At 40.5% G+C, this 22,460-nt stretch overlaps 1 protein-coding gene across 5 annotated transcripts in view; it reads left to right on the top strand.

The window, feature by feature from the left end:
* The first annotated feature begins 2,892 nt into the window (after positions 1-2,892).
* itga7 (integrin, alpha 7) overlaps positions 2,893-22,460 on the top strand; it is a 36,735-nt gene continuing 17,167 nt past the window's right edge. For 4 of the 5 annotated variants that reach the window (XR_006052814.1, XM_042212963.1, XM_042212964.1 and 1 more), the window contains exons 1-5: positions 2,893-3,420; positions 17,712-17,839; positions 18,295-18,374; positions 18,611-18,866; positions 19,606-19,737. Coding sequence is in view for 4 of the 5 variants with exons in the window: in XM_042212963.1 (XP_042068897.1) it covers positions 3,203-3,420; positions 17,712-17,839; positions 18,295-18,374; positions 18,611-18,866; positions 19,606-19,737 (814 nt within the window). In the remaining variant the exon portion in view is untranslated. Of the gene's footprint in view, positions 3,421-17,711; positions 17,840-18,294; positions 18,375-18,610; positions 18,867-19,605; positions 19,738-20,369; positions 20,478-22,460 lie in introns of all 5 variants that reach the window. The other variant, XM_042212965.1, reaches the window with a different exon arrangement.

The raw sequence follows: 22,460 nt of genomic DNA on the forward strand, positions 1-22,460 counted from the left end.
CCATAAATCAATACAGTAATAGTGCTGACTGCAGCAATCTGAGCCATTGAAGCAATGTGGGACTAAAACGGGAGAAATGACCCTGACTGTGTGCACTGCTGCTGCAGTCTACTGTCTAAAATAAGCTCTCTCCTTGGAGCGTGGCTCAGACTGCTAATGAGCACTTATGTGGGAATGCCAGTGTCGTGGATAGTGTGGCAGATAATCTTTACAGCCAGCCAGCTTCACTGATTTCTTTCTCCTCGTCTCTTTCTTCTTCTTTTTTCCACTTTCTTCTATCTCAGCCTCTGAGTATGCTTTGTTCTGTCAAAAGGCATTCTTGTCTGGCCTCCCACCCGAGCTGCCTTTAAGATATTTCAGCATTTTCTCCACATCCCACACCCACATTTTTCCTTCTCTTCTAAGTTCTTCTGGTATTTTTTATCTCAAAATGAAGCAGCTCATCTCTCACATAATAGACAGAAGGAACACTGCTTCATTGAAAATAAAACCGCCTTTTTGATCTGGCGTTAGATAATATCTGGGACTCTGCAGTGAACCAGTGAGCTGTGTGTGGGAGCTCCGGCTGACAAAAGCACAAACTCCCCAGTGCCGGCTCTCGCTGTGGCCAAGGTGCTTCAAACAGACACCGAACTTTTCCAAATGGAAACACAAAGAGCCACAACAGCCTCCATGTTTTTAAATCAAAGTTAATGTCACATGTGTACAAAGAGAACGGAACCAAAAATGAGGAAACATCATCATCAACTGTTCAGATCCAGATAAACTTCTGAATTTATGAAAGGTATTTCTTGCTTCTTGATCCTTTTGACTAAATACACAAAACATATATACTTTACTATTTAATTAAAAAAAATAAAATAAAATGTTGTCATGCTAAAAAAAATGAAGGTGGTCTATGGTGAGCAGAGTCGAGGTTATACCTGGTAAACATGAGCATGTTAGCATGCTGCTGCTAGCAACAACAGAGCATATCCTGTGTGTGGTATCGATAACTGTTCATCCAGGATTAGATTAAATGAAAAGCAGTTACTATGTGTAACCCTCAAGTTATAATGACCAAGTAGTAGTTGTTATACAGGAATACTTGTTGTATTTATCTTTGTCGTACCAACATGGTTTCTTTAATCTATCGTGCAAAAGGCATGTTTATGTCTTATTTTCTGATCTAGAGGGGATGTATTGACTGAAACAGCACTTGCCTCTGAAAGCCTCTGTCTGTTCATCCCTGTAAAGATCAGAAGAGGGACGAATATTTTAAGTAACTGAGCTACAAACATTCTCCAGATATCTCTGAAACAGCAAATTCATCCTTGGCCTGCACGTCTCCTCAGGCTGATTGAGGACATCTCTGATGCTGTTAGCCGCGATTCACTGTGAAACATTTCCAAAGGGGAATATTAAAATAGATCCTAAGTCTATTTAAAAAATACTGACCTCACACAATTGTGCTTCCATTAGTCTTGCCACAGAAATGGGTTTTAAAGTTCCTTTAAAAAATAAATTAAAGCATCTGTGAAAAGTTGTTGAAGATGTTTAAAAATGTCTACAAAAACTCAGGTATAAACATCTTTTTAGGGCTAAATGTGCTCATATATGGGATCATTTTTAAATCCCTCATAAGGGCAGCAGGGGGCAGAGAAAGTTTAACAGCAGGTTCATGAAGCTGGTTCATGATGCCAGCAGGTCACATGAGAAGAACTGAGCCTCATCCTGCTGGAAGCTGGTGTATGTAGACACTGATAACGCTACCACAGACACCAATCCTAAGCTTGTTTTAAAGTTGAAGTCACACTGACCAACTAGTTTAATCAGCAGGATGATATTTGATCAAAATGAGCTAAAACTCTTAATTATAAAAAGGAGCTGTTTTATAATTACTTTATTCTGGATTTAAGCTTTAAAACTGAAAGAGTTGCCTTTTTTCTTCCTTTTTCCTTTTAGTGTATTTGATTGCAGCTCAATCACTGATCCTTGTAAAAAGTTACACTCTTCTGTGCCCTGTATGTGTTAACTTGAATATATCCAAAATGTATATTAATTATGTTGATATTTAGCTTTCTGTCCACATAAAAAAAAATGTATTGCGTCAAAAATGGCAACTTTGAAAATCCTGCTCAACCCACATTAATGCGTCGTCACCTTTTACAATCAAATCTGAACGAACCCATCCCGACAGACACCCCTCCCCCCTCCCCACGGGGAAACAGGTCCTAAAAACCTGTAAACTCATTCCAAGAATGCCACCTGTTTGTGTAATTAATGTGCAACTGTTTGCGTGACGTTTATTGTGTGGACAGTTGAGGTGACACGCTGACAGCTGCGCGCAGATTTGACCTCAGAGAAACAGAAATTTGTGTGGGTGTAGTCCCACTTTGTTAGAGGGAGTATCTGCTGCTGGTTATGTCCCTGTTGGCACTGCTTAGTCACAGTGCATACATTATTCCACTCTGTCTTTTCAGGAGAGCTAAAGGCCTGAAATAAAGTTTCCTGGGTCACTGTGCACATTTCTGCCCCTTTTGTCCTCCAGATACGTTCCAGAGATGTCGGGACTTTAAAGCTAAAAGAACATTGAGTTTCTTGTATGCATTACTCTGATGTACATGCACCTGCAGCAACAGGTGGTCACAGAGGGAGGCACTTTGGAGCGTGTGAACTCAACAGATAAAACAGTCTGCTGTCTTTTCACCCGCTCTCGCTCTGTTCAATGGCCTCCAAGTATCCGGACAACCTTGCCTGGTATTTTGGCACAAGTCCCTTGAGTGTTGATGTCAGCTGAGAGAGGGGAGAAAAGGAGGGAGGGAGGGAGGGAGGAAGAGAGGGAGGAGGGGATGAAGGCCTGAGAGAGAGAGAGAGAGGGGGGGAGGAGTGAGCGGGCTATTCAAGGCACTTGTCCTCTGTCTCCCTCTGAGCACAGAGGAGGGGGAGGCGCACATGCATTGAGGGAAGCACACTTGCACACATAGTAGTAGCAGCCGCATTTTCACAGGCTGCTCTTCAGACTGACAGCAGCAAACGGAGTTGAGAGGCAGCGCAATAGAGCGAGGGAAACAAGGCAGGCATCCAGAGAGGAGAGCAAAGCAGAGGAGGCTCACGCAGGGTTTCCCCTTACTGCCCTTTGGCTCTCTGGGACCCACAAAAGGAATCTCCTCTGTGCTCTTCTTGAGCTGAACTTGCTTTGCCAGAAGACCTGCACCCCACTATGGCAGCCCTGGTGGGACATGGGAACCCTTGTCCCCTCTTATCTGATTCCTCTAAACTGTGGACTACCTTTATTTTGGGTGTGTTGACCCTTTCGACTCAAGTCTGGGGCTTTAACTTGGATACTACTCACACACTGCATAAGTTGGGAGACCCTGGCACCTTCTTTGGCTTCTCTCTTGCGCTTCACCAGCAGCGTAATCCAGACCCTCAGAGCTGGTGAGTGTGAATGCGGCACTGAGCTCGTCCTGTGTGTCCTGTGTGTTTCTGACTCAGGTCAAATATGTGATGTCTTGTGTGCGCACCTGCTTCTCATACAAAAGCTCATCGCGAGTTCATTCTTAGGGATCTAAAATGCTAATGCCAACACAGCCAGCATTTCTGCACTGCATCAATTTGTCAAATCACTGCTTTGCTGCAGTAGTTGCTTATGTGCAGCGTCTGCACTGAGAGGAGAGTGGATGAGAGCAAGCTTCCTGAATCAGAAGTGAGGATCTGATTTCTCTAAAAGGTAGAAGAGTGTTTTTAAGTCATTCTCTTGGAGGAACTCATGTCCCATGAAGTATAGAGTGAGGAGTCTTCAGTCTGTCTGGTTGTGCCTATGAACCCAAAGTTAAGCTGTTCATGTGTGTTTGCTCTCTGATCTGCTGTTTGCCGGCAGCTGTTTTGATGAGTCTTCCAGTGTGACCGGAACACTCACGAGTCCTGTTCCAATCCTCCAGCAAGTCATGAATAAATGATAACAACAAGCCTGCGTGCAAATCTTTGGACATGTTTACGACAGGACCGCGAATAAAAGGCTGCCCAAGTTTAGCTGTCTGGATGCTTTGTGGTTGATATTGACGAGATCTGTTCCATCTGATTTGGTGGTGTATTTTCTTTTAGTCATGAATTTGGTGCTGCTTTTTGTCAAACAGTCTCTGCTTAGATTAATACAGTGCACACTATCTGGTGAGATTCAGAAGATTAAGTAAAGTTGCAGAATTGCAAGAAAAATCATGCATATAAAATAATGACATATCACAGCACTCTGTATTTTATAAGATCCTAAGAAGAATACACATGTATTCCAAATCTTAACCAACAGTTGAACTATAGCTGTAAAATAAATATAGCAGCGTTTGAGGTAATATCTCCCTCTGAAATTTACTGATTTATAAATGTAATGTTTGCTCCAAACCCCAAAATAGCAAATGTAATGTTCATGTCACATGTCTGGTATAAAGGAAAATTAATGTTTAAGGATGAGGGAATTAACTTACTACAAGCTCCTGTTTTAGAGCTCCATATTTAACTGCGGGCTGCTTAGTTTACCCGGGCTGGAGTCACCCTGTCGCCTGGTAAGACCAGGGGAATGACATCAGACACAGTCATGTCATCCCTCTGAAAACCAGCATGCTGTCCAGCAGCATTCCTGGGACTTATTTTAAAAAGCAACTACCAGAATACTCATTGTATCACTGACTGCTGTGTCCTGAGTAAACAAGGGATAAGACTCCAGCAAAACTGTCCATCAGGGATGTTAGAGCCAGGAGACAGTCAATAAAACTCTGACCTGATGTGCTGATGTGATGATGCATCTACTGGAAGAGAGTGGCATGAATGATGTTGCTGCCGGTACGCTGGGAAAGTACTTTGTGTTTGGATGACTTTATGGTGATTTCATCCTCGGTCGGTCTGTGCAGATGACTTTGCAGGGTGTAGCCAGCCAGGGTTTTAGAAATATTGAATAATGGGGCCCAAAACAATTTGACTATACACAAAGAAATGTATTGTATTACAAATTTTGTCAACTTTCAGCTTTGTTACTCTACATTTTTTCATGAACACCATGAACACCAATGTCCTTTAAAAGTGTTTAGCTTAAGAAATGAAATCATTAGGTCAAAAGGTAAAGCAGCATTTTATGCCCACTTTTGTGGCGGAGAAGCAGTCTGAGAACATTCTGCCATTTCAGCAAGTTGACAAAACGATTTTAGAAAATATTATTTTTAATAATGGCCACACTGACAAATGCAACGCTTTTAACTCTGTTTTTAGTCTTTACCGTCTCCTGAAGAAAATACACGACTCTTTAGCCGCTCTCAGTCCACCAGCTACAGCTGTGTCTGTTAACCTCCTAAGACCTGAATTCTTTCATGGCGTTTTTAATTTCTCTTTGCTATTTGGGCTGATTGGGACCTGATGAATATAAAAACAAAGAAATACCAGATTTTTGTTTTTGACAAAAATGAGATCCACATTCGTTTTAAATTTTGCTAGAATAGTGGCAGTATAATGTCTTCGTAAGTGGATATCCTTGTAGAGCAGAATTTAGTATTTTGGTCTAGACAACCCAAAATGTGATGTCCACATGTGTGGACGGCAGGTCCTAGGAGGTTAAACAACTTGTTCATGAACTTATTCCCACAAGCACTTTTTTTCTAAGCTGTTTATAAGCGCTGCCTATCTAACATTCACACATGCATTCACACTCCGATGGATGCATTGGAGAGCAACATTGGGTTAGTATCTTGGATATTTGGATATGCAGACTGGAGCAGACTGGGATCAAACCACCAACCTTCCAGTTAGTAGGTGAGCGACCACCTGAGCAACAGCCAGTAGTGATGTGATGTCCACATATGCGGATGCCAGATTAAAAATGCACAGAAACTCACTGCACTTAAAAACGATGGGTATGGTTTGCAGAAACAAATGCTCAGGAGTCAAAATCAGATATTTTGGTAATACAATAAAATTTTATTTTCTTTGTAGTCGTTTGAATTTAACATGTAATAAAATGTGACATTAATCTGTTAACAAGCCCACATTAATAATGTATTCCACATTGTTTTTACCTTAATTATTGTGTGATAATTAACTGTTATGACATGGTTATTGCCTCTGTCTTTAAACCACATTATAACCCCACTATTACCATATTACTTTAGAGCTGTAATAAGAAATACTACCAATACTTCTCAGAGTGTGTTCTGGGATCACCAACACAAAATCATTCTGTGCCATTTCGCATGCTTTTAAGTCATGTTTTAATTAGATTTGAGGTAAAATCATAAATTGCATTAAAATAAAAATCCTCTTAGGGGCTATGAGAATTTTGGAATTATGTTTATTAAAATAAAAATGGCTTTCAGCGGGAAATGGAAACCATCTAGTGTGTTACACTCTGGACAATCCTGACATGTTGTTTTTAGGAACATAATGAAAAAATAATTCTTCTTGGTGGGAAATTCTAAATATTAGAGGTTTTATTGCCCCTTCAGAGATGTATTATTCAGAAGCAGCACAATAGTTATGCTTCCTGTCTGAATAATACATTTCCATTAAGCCTTATTCCCTCTGTGTTATTACATTTCCTATTTGGTAGTTTAGTCTCCAGCCCTCGTGAAGCCGTCTGCCTGAAACTTATTGTAATCAGATGCTACTGACTCACTTTCTTTTTCTATGATGAGGGTTTGGGTTACTGTCACCTGTGGCCATAATGTTTTACAGTCATTGTGTGTTATGTCACTCTATTCGACTGAGAAAATGATATTTGTCTTTGATGCTCTGTGCTGTGCTTACTCATGATTAAATCATACTATAAAGTAATGCGAGTGCTAATACAGATCAGCGTAGTCATACTGTCGCCCCTGAAAGAGTTTCACCGCCAGCGGCTTTGGAGTTTCACAGTTTATCGGAAGCTCAGCAAAGATCAGAAAAGTCAATACTGTTTGGAGTTGATACCGCGTACACAATGACTGCCTTTTTGTTCAGTTTTGCAGCATCAAACCTTGCAGCTTATTTTCAGTATGGCAGTAAAGGTCAACCCATGTGACACAATATTATCATACTGATTCACATACTGTGAGGACAAGCAGGTCGTTGACACGGCTGAAGTAAAACTAGGCCAGAGTTTAGAGCCTTTTGTAAACCTTTGTTTTTCTTCCTGAGCACAGGCCAAAGCTTAAACGAGAGAATTTCATCTTTTGCTGCTAACGCCAAACAGAGGATGAGACGTGATGGGTATTTGAGTCTGAGTTATGTGTACATCTGCTATTTTTAATGCTAAGAGAAGTGCTTCTGCTATTAGTGTACTGCCTGGTGAAGACGGGAATCTCCCTGGGCTTGAGCCCCCCACTGCCTGTTTACCTAAATTTAAATAATAAACATCTTTACGCTGTGGTAAGTCTGCCCAAAATAATTAAGAAAAAGTTATTCCTATAAGACAATATGCTCTAATATTGTCATAATTCATTAATAATGTACAGATATCTCAGTTTCAGAGTGCTTAACACATGTCCAGGCACAGCAGTCCGTCTTTGCTAATCCTATATAGCTTGCTTTTTTCACTGAAATATCTGTAACATCACTTGTGCATTATCAAATTCCATCTGTCTATATCAAAGTCCAAATCTATATAATAAATCAATATACAGTGCGTGCTGCAAAGCCACACATCATTGACAATACTGTTAGACTGTGATTTATCCTACAGTTGATTTACAATTGACTGCGTTGCAACGCATTCATAGGAAAAGTGATAAAGTCTCAGGTTGCAGTAGGGGTCATGTTTACATGTGGTACTGCTTCTGAGAGTAGGCACAGTCTGTCTCAGTGCCTGGGGGGGGCACAGGTAGCTGACATAGTCACAGACATGTGTCTGGAGTTTGGTTTCATTGGCTGAATATGAATCCAAAGCAATGCTTTTTGAGGCCGAACAAATCCTCCTCTTGAACCGAAGGCGTGATTAACACCCTAAGGAAGACTGGGACATAGGGGTGATCACATGCTGAATTCCAAAGGCATACAGAGTTTGCAAAAGAAGAAGGGTTTGACATTTTGGGAAACATCCCCATGTACTTTGTTGTTCTGCTTTGGAGAAGAGAAAACATCATCATTTCTAAAAACATCATAAAACCTATACATAGGGATTATAATTCTCATTCTGATTTCAGATCTATACAGTAAATGTACCGAGCAACAGATTAGACCAACAAACACTAAAAACTGGGGGAAACAGGTAGTCTGTGTCTGACCTAATAGATAGTCACAGTATTGTGACTGCCTGCCACACTGCCGAATCGTGACGCATCCATTGAAGTCATTGTGAAAATTTTAAGTGGGAAGTGGAACTTGTTCCAACATCTGATCAATGTCTTTAATGAATGACTCAACACAGGAATGTGCTTTATATAATTAGTAATTATATTTGTTAAGGGGCATCTACACAAGAAGTGATTCAAAATTACATGATGACCAGCAACTGTATAAAGTCACTGACTTTAAGTGATAATGGGTGAAATGCATGCTAGTGACAGTTGTTGGTTATCAACACTGAGGCAACCAATTAAAGCAGCTACCACCGAAAGCTAAAGATACCATTAACTGATATACAACAGGGTAATAAATACATTTGAGCATTACCATGGCAACAAGAGCCAAGAAGGTCATGACCAACTGTCTTAGTAATGAGCAACGACTGAATCGCTTCATGCTTGGATGTCGCTTGAGAGAGGATCTGACCAAGAACAATGTAACCATCTTGCCATCTGCCTCACTGCCACAGTGCGCTCTTTGCTGTAAAAACCACAGTAAGTTATGGCCAAGGAGACAATGTCACTGTCACAGTGATGTTTTCTGGAAAAAGCTACCTACCACCGTATAAAGTCATAAACACTGTGTAGAAAGACTGAGTTTCCATTTCATAAGTGCAATGAGCTGTTCACTGACAGATTGTTACCTCGAACCTGTTTGTCACCTCATTTCTGTTACTTCTGTTAGTACTCCATGTGTTAAACTGTGCACACTAGAAACTTGTGAAAACCTTAGTGAACACTGCAAGTTATGCACTTATCAGAAATGATGAACTTCTATAGTGAAGACAACAAACAGCAACACATGATCAATATCTGTTCGCCGCCCTGTGTTGATGACGTGTCCTTCTCCTACTAGCTGAAAATTGTTTGGCGGTCCCTCACCTTCACCTCACCAGCCAAGATCAGTCTTCCACATTTTGGACAATATTCCTGATTTTAGTTTATGAATTATGACTCATTCACAGTATTCTCCATCCCTCCCTGTGGTGTTTCACACATATATATCTATAAGTGTTTTTAAACAGGACACTGCAGAACTTCTTCACACATTTATTATACAAAGAAGAATTTATGGGTGCTCATTTACATTACAACAGGCAGATAAAAGCTGCTTTTTCACCCTGGCTTAAGAGTTTAGAATGAAGCGTCCCCCCTTTCCCCTCCCTAATTCAATTCATGATTTCTTTTCCCGCTCTCTCTTCCCCCCTTTAAGTTGATCCCACAGTAACTTTCTCACTAAATCTCCCAGAGGCCATTCATGTGAAAGCCTCATAAATGTAAGAACTGTTGCAGTGCTTATTTATATGAGGGATCAGAAAAAGCAAATGCTATGCAGCACGAGCTTTACAGTCTCTCGTGCACATACACTCGATTAATGCCCTTTTTTCTACCTCCCAATCACTCTCTGTCTATTTAGCATTCCTCTGTTCCTCTGCTGGACTGCCTGGGCTTGGACAAAAGCTCGGTGGGAAGCAGCACTGCCTGGTCCAGAGCTTTCAGGAATATTACTTTGCAGACTGCGTGCACACTGAAAGCTGATGCACAATCTGCAGCGTCAGGCTGAAACATATAACTTGGATCTGATGGAGGCAGTGCTGCAGAAACTGTTTCTGCATCTGAGTTTCACAGTGAACAGATAAAATCTTGAGGTTACACATATATGCTTTTAATTGTAAACATTTTGTAGCATTAACTGCATAAATAATGATCTGTAATTTTTGACTCTGACCTTTTGTTTTCCTTGATTTCCGATAAAAATCTTAACAATACGTTGAGCTGACCCCAGCACTCACTTATGAAAACGGCACGATTTGAATGTGGGGGAGGTGTCGAGGGTCTGATGGTACCTGCAGGGATGAATAAATCTCTTTGATTAAATGTGTGTGTGTGTGTGTGTGTGTGTGTGTGTGTGTGTGTGTGTGTGTGTGTGTGTGTGTGTGTGTGTGTGTGTGTGACTGATAAGGAAGCAGTTTAATAAATCACCTAGATAGTAGCTCGACTTAGAACTGATGGGCCTCTGATCTGTGTCCAGAAACACACCGTGCCATGCAAACCAGACCAGAGCAGGAAATTATGAGAGATGTTGATGCTTTTTGTTTGGAATTATTAAACTAGATTTTCAATTAAATTTTTCAATTTTGATGGCAGTGATCATATAAAGTGAATGTTTTATTTGTTCTTTAATAGATAATTGTTGCAGTGTCGTATTGAGACTTGCGTCAGTAATTTCAACAGATATGAGCTGAACTGATGAATCTGAAATGCAATGCAAAGAAGAATAACAATGAAATAACAATATTCTGCAATGAAATACAGAACAAAAAGTCACCGTGCTTTGAAATTGCCCCACTATTATGTAAGTTGAAATGTAGTGTGTTGGCTAAGTTTATGCATCACTAAAATTAAGCTGTTACATATATGAACAAACACATGTGACTAATGTGCTTCCTAATATGTGATCACAAGCATTTTTGGGATATTATCATTGAATTGACTTTTTAACTGCTTTTGATTCACTATATTCTGTAGATTCGAGTTTCCAGAGAGCCCAGACAGCTTATGCACCAAACTACCAAGAAAATGCAGTTCATTAATGAATTAAAGAAAAACAATGACAATGGGAAATAAATAAGACACACTGAAAATTAGCAGTGGAATTTGAGAACCCTAATAGATAAGTACAGAGACGGATCAATACATGTATGACCAGCTAATGGCAGGGATGGGGGACAAAATGAGAATATAAAAGGAACAGACAAGGGATGGTATAGTACCCGAGGGCCATTATTTACCCATCTATGCCCCGAAATGGCTCTTCATTCATTGATCAGGGGGGCAGGTGGTGAGTTTGGGGGTTGTTAAAAATGCATGTGCAGTGAGGATGGGGTTACCAAGTACTTCAAGAACCATTTCTGCCTCTTCTTGCTGTCGTGAGAGTCAGCTAAAAAAAACAAATCTTATTTTTTGTACATTAATGCACCACGATTGTGATGTTCACATACAGGCAGGACGTTGAGTCACATCCGTGGGCAGTGAACCACAATATCCCAGAGGAGATTTGCAGGAACTGGCAGCTGTTTCTGTCTCTCTCTTTTTGCAAATTATCGAGTAGTGCCCAACTCTCTGCTCGTCTGCCCATACTGGAAATGTTAAAACAGGGTGATTCACAACTCGGTCACCTCGCTCTCAGCTGTTGTTTTCTCATCAGCAAGAAACTGGAGTCAGGTGTTTACACAAAAAGTGCCATTTGGCTCAAGGTTCACGAGAGTCGTCACCTTGGTCGACACTGTTCGACAGCCTGTGTGTAGGCCTGTAATTCACAGTCTGCGTACTATCTGCATGAGTAGTAATGCATTTTTCAGCCATTTATACACACGATAGCATATATTTTGTGAATGTGTACACAAGTGTGATGCGTGAGTCTGTGTATTTCCAGGTCAGAGGTCACAGTCTTACTCCAAGATAACAACAGAAGGTCTAAAAAGCCTCTGGGCCCCATGCTGATCTTTTATAGCTTCTGTCTATAGAGCAGCAATCTCACGCTGCTCTGTTGTGGAACGATGTTTGAGGGTGTGAGCACACAGACTCAGAAGCACTAGCAATAATGCAATGAAACAAAACACTGCAAATATTTGCAGCATATTTGAGTCATTTCACAAATGTGATTATGCTATTAAAGCCCATGGCTGAAACATTCAGAGAAAAGGGTTGGGCTTCAGATAAAAGTATCTGCTGTTGCTCTTTAAAATGATTAAATGGACAAGCGTGAACAGTGCCAGTGCTTTCTCTTTCTAAACAAACAATGCAGGGCTTTGAATTCAGCTCCCTGCAGATGTTTGCATCTTCTTCTTCACTGCTGTATTGGTTTGTTTACAGACTGGCATGTCAACACTTTCCACCCCAAGTATTTCTTTCACAACAAAGAAAAGGCACCCTTGTTTTTAGCACGAGTACTAGTTAATTTATGAGAATATGAATTTCATTGTAAGGGTTCGGGGAATTTTTTCGCCAAGCCACAGAGGAACACGTGATCCTTCAACAGGAAGATGGACACTACCAAAATTGGTATAAACAATTTAATAAGCTGCAAGCGCGTGGAGACCAAGTCTGTGGGATAGGCCAACCCTGCTGTTTATATAATACCATTTTTGTGCTCTTTCTTTGTTATTTACTGCAGGATTATTGGTCCAAATTGCTACATATGTGATGGATTTCTTTCAACTTGATCACATTGTTGTCCTGGTTCCCTGCTGCTCTCACTGGCTGCTGTATGGGAGGCTAAACAGAGAGATGTGACTCCTGAAAGTGGGGGAGGAGTGAGGGAGGAAGAGACCGTGTGTGTGGACACCCAACCTGGATGGGGGATGGGTGGATGGGATAGTGGAGAGAGTGTTGGGGTCACTGCACATGCTCCCCTCAGCGAACATATGAGCGCAGCATAATGAGTGTCTGTGTTGTTTTTGTGATGATCAGCGAGTGAAAAAGGGGATGATGGCCTTGGAGTGGCTGTAAATCACAAATCAGAGCAGAGGTGTGGACATTTAAGAGGTTTTGGAAAGGAGCAGTAATAACTGTGCATTGGTATTTTGTTTTGTTGACAACATTTTTTCATTTTTTTCTGTACATACTCTAAATTCTCAAGTGCAAAGAACGCACTAATTTACATACAGCCTTGTGAAGTCGCCCCTCCTCCTGCTTTCTGTAATGGGCAATCTGTAATTCTCTTTGAGCACTGTAATTACTTGATTAAAAAATGACTGACGGTTTGTTTTCATGCCCTTCTCGATCATCAGTTCAGGATTTTATATGTGTGATGGGAGATGTTCCTATCTTATAGCACCAAATCACAACGACAGTCGCCTCAAGGCGCTTTATATTGTAAGATAAAGACCTCACAATAATGCAGCTTTTGTACTTGTGCCATACCTGCTGGTGTAACCATGCCGGTCTGACTGACTACTAGTAGAAGCACAGCTTTGTTCCAATTGAAGTATGTCAGCAAATAATGGATGCATTTGGATGCACACAGCTAACAAACAACCTAACAGTCTTCTACTTAACATCTGTAAGTTAACACTGCATATGTGTTGTTAAAGTTTAGCGGTTCTCCAAACCTTTCTGACACGCCACGCTTCAAAAGCCAAAGAAAAATCACATCCCACACTTTTTTAATCAACCAATAATAATAAAACAGGAGCCAACCTGAGTTTGTGTTAAGTAACAGTCAGCAGAATGGTATCAGAAAATTCTTATCTGTTTAGTTTTACCAAAAAAATTCAACTCATTCAACTTACTTTTGCTTCGTGCTTTCCCCCTCCTTCTCCACCTGCAGTGGTTTGTCCCCCACCAGTATGAAGATCACTGGCATGTAGAAAAGCTATCTTCAAGTAAAGCTTTATATGAGGCTATAAACAGGTAGGGGCTTCTGTCTTCTCTGTCTCCTGCTGTAGACAGAACCCAGGTGCCTTATCTAATCTATGTGTTCAACATGGCAATGTAATGCATCCACATGCATGCTGGTGCTGAATCTGCAGGGCCTGAGTTCATGTGGGTTTTCTACTAGACCATCACATCAACACCCTGATATCTCCCCCAGGGTCAGCAACAGCACACCTCCACACACAAAGGCACACATGCACACACCATACCAAATGTGGGTTTACTGAGAGAATGAGCTTGGCAGTGAAGCGCACGATCAGTCTGAGTCTATCCTAAACAATGATATGAGTTAGAAGCAGAGTAAAGGGCAAATAAATGAAAGCTCAAGTCAGCCGACAAGATTTATTCGTGTCAAATTTGGTACATGTGTCTTCAGAATTCACTTACAGGAAAAGGTCACAACACTTTTTGCTTAATTTTGCAAAGGTGTAATTCCAAACAAATGTCATGTAAGTAATGAAAACAATGTTGAATCTCTGCAAATATGTTAATGTAGACAGTTTTCTAACTTGAGGCTTCAGCCATTTGACTTAAATAAATAAACCTTTTAGGTCATATAAACTTTTTTCTGACTTGTTTGATCTTATATTTATGAGACATAAGAGGTTATGAGATCATTTCTGCAGAAATAATTCCTTCTGGCTTGCACAGCTTTCCAGTTGAAGGAAAAAAGTCTTGTTATTATTATTTATTTATTTTTACAAATAATAATGCTATAAGAGATAATCAGAGCTTCCAGCTTCACATCCTCACACCTGCCCATGTATCTGAGCATGTGGGGGGAAGTGAGGTATCACCTTAACTCTTAAACATAAACCAGAGCCTCCTGGAATGTAGCGCCGTGAGAGGGATCGGATCTTATCAGTTTCGGGTTTTTTTCCTTAGTGATATGTTATTCCTCTTTGTTATACGTGTATTTGCATCAGCGTAACATCACTTGAAGATTTAGTTTTTCTTGCATGTGCATCACTGGTGATGTGAAACATCATTTCACATGTTTGCGCTCTGTGGCTGTTTTAGTTTCTGGTTGTTAAGGTGAGGGGAATCACTCCTGAGGCATGCACAGCTGCACCTCACCAGAAGTACTTGTCAGGAAAGAGACGACAGGAGCAGAAAATAGAAAGTTAAGCTGTCTGGCAGTCTGGGATGTGTCAGCGGTAGTTTATGTGAGTAGACTGTAGTAAAATACAAATTGTGAGGTACTTGTACATAAGTATTGCCATTTGAGTCTACTTAGTTCTTATACACCACATTTAAATGGGAAACCACTTTACTCCAACACAAGAAGCTGACAGTTCAGAGTAGGATTAGTAAAGTAGGTTACCTAACTGCCACAATGACAACCACACAGGCTAATGCATTATTAAATATATCAGTTTGAGTAGAGTGTGTCTGGTTAATTGTTGCTTTTGCTACTTTAATTTAATTTTACAGCGTTTTATATTTTAAGATCAACATTTTGAACATTTTGGATCTTATGTGTGCTTTGCTCAGCCAGAATATTACTATTATTGCATTGTGTTACTTAATTAATAATGTTACTTAATTTGTAACACTACATATTATATTACTTTTGCATTACCTAACACGGCCTATTCATATAATTACTTTTATCTTTTAAAAGATAAAGTTAAGGCTGCAGTTTCACACACTTGCACAAATTCCTGTCCTAATGAGCACCTATGTAACAGCTGCTTTTTAGTGTTTGAGTATGAACTCAAAGCCAACAGCAAAGCTGGAAACCATCCCAAAGTGCGTTTCACAGCATTTGCCATTAATTTTACTGCAAAAACAGAGGCTATGTTTGAACCTGACTCACTGCTTTTGTTACCCGATGAAGATCAGGGTCTGGCTGCTGGACTCGGGTCAGCATACACTCAGCTTCAACATCACTCTGGGCTCTTCCTCACTAGCTTCATGTTAGCGTGCTCTCTTTATGGATGCTTGCCAAAAAAACAACCAACCAACAAATAAACAAACAAACAAAAAACCCAGTGTCCTGTTAACAGTGTATAGTTGTTTCTGCCCTGGATGCTGTTTGCACATTACCTATGCAAACTTGCTCTTTTCTTCAATAAAAAAATAAAAGTTTTGTCTGTTGTGGAGAATGCAGACCATGAAAGCTCTGCAGAAGACTCGTTTGTAATTTGATCATATCTCATTTCCTTTTAGGTGAAATGATATTTAAATAATATAGCATTTTATGTTGTCCAGCAGTTGATTTAGTTTAATTGCTAGTGTGTGCCTGCTAGTACAGCTTTTTGTTACAGGAACACCCTGTCTGAGTATGTAAGTCACAACTGGCACAACAACTTGTTATTAGCCCGCAGTCATGCACTGTATAAATACCTGCAGGTATTAATGTTTGCAAGGTACATTATCTAAATTCTGTTGATAGCGTACATGTTTACATGTTACAGTTACAAAATAACCCTTAGCTTTTTTGCTGTTAGCAATTTAGTGACGTGAATTCATCCTCAGCTCCTCTGGGATCACAAATAATAATTCAGCAGAGCAGAATTTAAATCTGGATTAACTGTCAGAAGGCCATGCTGCTTGTAGCTTCTTCTTGATTGTCTTCTATGGACAGACGGTTTGTGTCCACAGAAGACAATCAAGGAAAAGCCAAGTGGTCATTCCTGTTATATTTCTTTGAAGTCCACCTGGAGAGGATGCGCAGGTGGTGCATTCTAATAAAAAGTCTTGGATTAGCTGGTCCACATTGTCATAAAACACTGGCAAGCACATGGACATCTGCATAGACCTCCATGCTCTCTGACTGATGACGAAATTCATGTAACTTGATCCTCATCAGACTCACTGACGCAAAAAGTATAATTAAGGCTTAAATCTTCATAAAACTTAGAGAGATGCATTTAAATACGCTGTTGTGATATCAAAAAGACTAGATAAAGATCTTGATGACTAGATAGGCTTTGTGTTATTCCAGTAATGTAATAATGTCTTGCTTGTGTGCCTGACGCCACATCCAGCTTTACGCGTGCTACAGATAAAGCTGGATAAGGTTGGAAATGATGCACCTTTGATCCAATTACTTTACCAGGAGCAGAGTGGATGCAGTGCAGTAAAATGTACGCAGTGTACGCTATCGAGCATATTTTGATCTGAACTATCCAGTAAAGAGGAGTTGCTCAGCACCTAGCATTGTTGTTATAGCTGCCTCGTTGTAAACACTGAGACACCAGGTTAGAGTTACTCTTGGCTGATCCATGCTAAGCTTCTAGCTTGTTAAACTCTATTTCAAGTCTTCCCTCACACAGTGATAGCTCTAATTTAAGTGTGCACATAACAGTAGATAGTTAGGGAGTAGATAGGAGGAGAGTTGTTGGCTGGAGCATTTTGCACAGGGTGTATTTGCACAGCTGAGCGTAGCACTGACATAGCTAACATCACTGTCATAATTAGACCTGTAGGCACAGTTCGGTGGCAGTGCAGGGTAGACCTCGGTATCTGTTTTTCAGGCTTCCTGTTCTGCTCTTTATTTTTTGCTTTGTCTTCTGTGTTTCCCCATGTCTCGCTTCCATGCATATGCCATGACTGACAGTGTTGGGTGGAATGTGAACATTCGGTTTTTAAATAGCATCCTGGCCTGAATCAGCCACTCCTAATAAGGCAGAGGGCCGTGACACTGGCCCTAAAATATCAGCAACCACCTCACTGAGAATAAAACTTTTCCTGGCCTTGTTATTTAGGGACAACTGATAATAGCTGTTGGATATGAGTGCAAACAAGGTACACTAGATATAGATTTCCCAGAGCTGTCATAAATATATTTCAGGCAACATAACATACTCTACTGAATGTAGCCTCGTGTTCAGGGTGTCTCTTGAACTGCAGGTAATTGTACTTTACAGTAATGGCAACTTAAGGTGAAGAACAGCTTTGAGGAAACCTTAATTTGTATTATGCACTATCAACGTTTGACACCAGGTTTTACAATTAACTTTCCTTTCATTTCCCTTTATTTAGGATACTGGTGGGAGCTCCAAGGGCGGCAGGGCAGGGTAAGTTGACGGGCAGTCGACCAGGAGCCCTGTTCAGGTGTCCGATCACACCAGAGGAGTACGACTGTGAGAGGGTTGACATCGATGGAGACGGTGGGTTTCAAGTGCAGCTGAAACAACTTGTCGGTTAATTTGTCAATTCATCAACCAAACTATGACGTGACTTTTATTCTTGGTGTTTCACTTTGTTCTTTGTACTGTGAAATTAAACACTTCAACCAAAGACAAAACTTTAAACACATCAACTTGGGCTTTAAGAAATCTAAATAACACCTGGACCTCCGTCGGTCAAAGAGAATTATCTTTATTATAAACTACATTATCCCAGGCAGAATGTTAATGGTTTCTCTGACAAGCATCATGGAAATATATGATGTTACTGTATCATATTTATAAAGATACCTGCTTCATTTTTGTGAAGTGAGAAGTGAAATAACACTTCTAATAGGTGAAGTGAATAAATAACAAAGTTCTGTTTGCTTGTAACCAGAAAACAATACAATATGGAAGCCGTCATGACTGACAGTTCACTCTGTGTTCTCTTTCAGTGAGGTGGGACAGAGAGAGCAAGCACAACCAGTGGCTGGGAGTTACAGTCAAGAGTCAGGGCATTGGAGGGAAGGTTGTGGTGAGTACCAAATGCCCAAATTGGGTAAATTCACGTTGTGCTGATGATCAAGAGATATAAGAGCAGACATTGTGCATTTCCAGCTTTGGTTCATCTGCCAAGTTGTTGTTTATAACGATGAAGACTTTAAGACTAATTTGGTCATTACACTGTTGCATAGTATCATATTCTTTAAAAAAAAATCAAAGGCTAACTGATATCCAGGAAACCCTAATGCGTTTTTCCCCCTTCACCAGACCTGCGCTCATCTATACGAACTTAGGCAACGTGTAAACCAGTCATCAGAGACTCGGGATCCCATTGGGCGTTGCTATGTCCTGAGTGAGGACCTGACTAATCGAGATGACCTGGACGGAGGAGAATGGAAGTTTTGTGAGGGTCGGCCACAGGGACACGAGCAGTTCGGTTTCTGTCAGCAGGGCCTGTCTGTCAGTTTCACCCCAGACAAAAACTTCATTCTGTTCGGTGCTCCAGGAACATACAACTGGAAAGGTAATGTGACCGACTGATAGAAGCCTTTATTTAGAGTTTCATGATTTACTAATCGGAAGACCAGAGGAAAACCTGTGTAGTGTGATTTGGGATTGAATGTACTGCTCACAAAAATGCAGGCAAGGGGTGACGAAGGGCTGGAAATCATCTTTCAGATGGATCCCTTCTTGACATGCCCCGTTTCATTCATAAAGATGAATGCTAAGCAGAAGGAACTGGCAGTGGGTTTTTTTGTCTTTAGTATCTACTGATTCCTTCTCTTATGCCTTTCTGAGTGTTGTTCTATTACAGTGCAAAGACGATTTACCACGAATGTAAAAGAAATATGAGAAGAAACTCCTGTTGCAGCTAATGCATGCTAGAGAAGAAAAGCAATGCAATGAAACTGTCTAATTAAATAAGTACTACTAACAGGACAATCCAATTAATTTATAGGCCAGTCTATTGATTGAACACTGAAATTATGCAGCACAGCTTAATCCATTTAATATAAATGGTCTAAGATATATTGGATGCAAACATCAGTTTCTGGATGATTCATATTTTAATAAAAGGCTGCTTTATGGAATAAAAGCTGAATTTACACAACGCCTGTTCTAAAATGTCTAAATTCTGTCACATGCTGGATTTGGGAAGCAACACGTGAGCATGCGTATCTATGACCTTGTCCCTGTTGTTTAAGATAATGTGCAAATCTGTGTTTGTCACCGTGCTGTGCCCTCACCTATTTCCTTTCCAGGCGAGATGCGTGTTCAGCTCCTAAACCAGACTCTGCTTGACCTCGGTGTCTATGACGACGGACCTTACGAGGTGGCAGATGAAAAACAACTTAATGCCCAGCTCATCCCTGTGCCCTACCACAGTTACCTGGGTAGGATTTGCCCTCCCTGCTCACTGCTGCCTGCGCACAGGAGAGATAGAGAGGGCCGGGGGAGGATGACACCAGGACTTAGACTGTACCCCAACACGGCTGACTTAACCACAAGAATTAGCAACAGTAGCAACAAAACTGCCTCTGATTGGTTGAAGAAAATCTTGTAGTGTTCCTACTATTCCTGGACATGACTTTTAGCTCAGCAATTTATGACTCATGAAGCCCTGAACAGGACTCCACCTCATTTTTCCAGCCTTTGTTTGACTGTGGGTGGACATGTAGCCTGACAGGATCAGTCCTCATGTTGCTACTATTTGCTCACTTTCTTGGGAAAACAAGGGAAAATACTTGATGTCATCCTCATTCCAGCTACCGCCCACTGTCTGAAAATGCCAGTGGTGTACAGTCTGAGCCTGACGTGTCATCTCTCCACCAGGTACCCAGTGGTTTTGCAGGACAAACCACTGTAGCACCACACAGAAAGCAATCAATCACAACCTCTCACCTGCACCTCCCTCTCCCCTTTTCTTCCTCTTTCCACCCCCACCACCATTTCACCATTCCATCACACCCTCCCCACGCTCCTCTTTCTGCTTCTTTCTGTTTTCTCCTCCTGTTTTGGGCCATAGGGCTCTTGTTCATGGCTAGCCCCGTTGAAGATGCACTGCTGTACAAAACTCTGGAACCATCAAGGCGGCCCACATCGTTTGAGGATGTAGCTCATAATAGCTACCTAGGTTTGTAGGCTTGAGGTGCTGTCGTTTGGACCGGACTGGACTTGTAGTGGACATAGTATCTTGTTTTTCTCCGTCTTTGTCTTAATCCTTTCTGATCAGTTACACAGTCTGTCTGTCTATATAGATTTTAGTGTGTAATCTATGTTAAAAAGAGACAGCCATCCAAAGTTATACTTCCTTTTTTATTTCATTTTTTAAATTAAATTAAATTTAATTTATATTTTTGGCACAGTTATATAGTTGCAGAAGAGATGGCCTTCTCTTTGGGTAGCAGGAGGTGTTTGTCTGTTGTTTGTTGATCTCTTTTGTTAGTTTGCATGTGTCTGTCCGGATGAAGCTTTCCAGGGTATCTTGGTGGTGGTTTCACTTTAAGTAGTTGCAGATATACTAAACCGAATTGTTTTAAATGGTTTAACTAATATACCAGACGAGTCCACAGCTGTGCGAGGCTATACCGAGGTACATCATCAGCATGCTAACATATTTACAATCAGTGCTAATTTTTTTAACACGTTAATACACTAACTTTTGCTAACAAGCATTGAACCCAACTGCAATTGAGGTGGATGAGAATATTATATATATTTGTTATGTGTGGTATTTTTTCATTACTGACTATTGAAATCTGGGTGATGGCCTGAAGGCTGATGGAGGTTTTAGCATCAATATGAATGGCTAGCAATTAAGTTTCGTTAAGCTCTATTTAAAAGCAAAAATACTAGTGTAACAGCGGTGAAAGAGGAAAAGTAACTCTGGTTATCACAAATGTCTGTACAGCATTTCAAATATAATGGTAAGAGGCCTGTACTACGAAGACTTCTGCTTACCCCGGATGCTTCGGGGTTGTTGTTTGTACAACAAAAGTGGTTCACTTCTCACTGGGGTATATCAAAATGGTAATTCAGGCTGTGAAGCAGTTCCAGATTAGAGATCAACAGGTGCAAAATCACTGCCTATTGACCTGCCAGGTTACCAAGAAGGTTACCAGTTCTTGAAGATCCCTTAATCCTCTGTTTCTAAAGTTTTTTAATAGGTTCTAATGTCTTTGATGAGTATCAGTAAAAAATATTGATTCTTTGAAGTAACTTTAAACTCTTTTCCTGTTGGCTGCAAACACTTTTACAACACGTTTATTATTTTATCAGCATTAACATATGAACCTAAAATAGGACACCTGTTTTTACTTTTGGGCTTAATTTGCTCGTAGTCTAAGGGTTGAATACCACTGGGGCAGCAGCTGAGAGATTAAAAGCTAAAACTGTCTTTTACATATTAATTTAATGAGATTCTTTATTGTAATCTATCAGATTCTTAATGAGACTGTTGTGAAGTGATAAGTCTGTTGAGTTCCACCGTCAGCTTTTTTGCCAGCTTTTCTTCCAGGCTTCAAGTAGGCTAAACTTTATTAATATAGTCACTCCTTTCTCGTCTTACTGACCAATGCGCTTAAAGCCCATACTTAAGTAAAACTGTATCACTCTACAGTGCTCTTCCTCTCACACATACTCTTGCTGCTTTATCTGCAGCAGCTTTGTTGCCTTAAATCTGTATTACATGTTTGAACTTCATATTTTCTCCAAAGTACAGCTTCATTTCTCTTTGAAGAAAATCGAACGGGTCTACTGTGAATACATTTATCCATAATTAGGATCACTCAGATGCCGCTAACACCACCCTTTTCATGTGAATGTGCAGGCAAAATCCTGGTTTAGTTTAGCAAGTTGATACCTAGCTTCATGTGACTGCTTATCCTGATTGGATAAGTGAATGCCCTGGGTATGATGAACTCACTTTGTAGTACAGGCCTAAGGTCAAATGAATCAATAGTGGTGCAGTGTCACACTGATATTTTCATTCAAACAATAGATTTTATCAAGATAATGATGTGATGCTTTGTGATGCTTTCTCAGTATTTAGTGTCAGTTGTTAGTGATCCACAGTCTGCTGAGCAGGAGCTATTCATTGTTATTTTGGGTTTCCGGT

The sequence above is a fragment of the Haplochromis burtoni genome, unplaced genomic scaffold, assembly GCF_018398535.1.
Source record: "Haplochromis burtoni strain Fernald_Lab_line unplaced genomic scaffold, NCSU_Asbu1 Contig_403, whole genome shotgun sequence".
NCBI lineage: Eukaryota > Metazoa > Chordata > Actinopteri > Cichliformes > Cichlidae > Haplochromis > Haplochromis burtoni.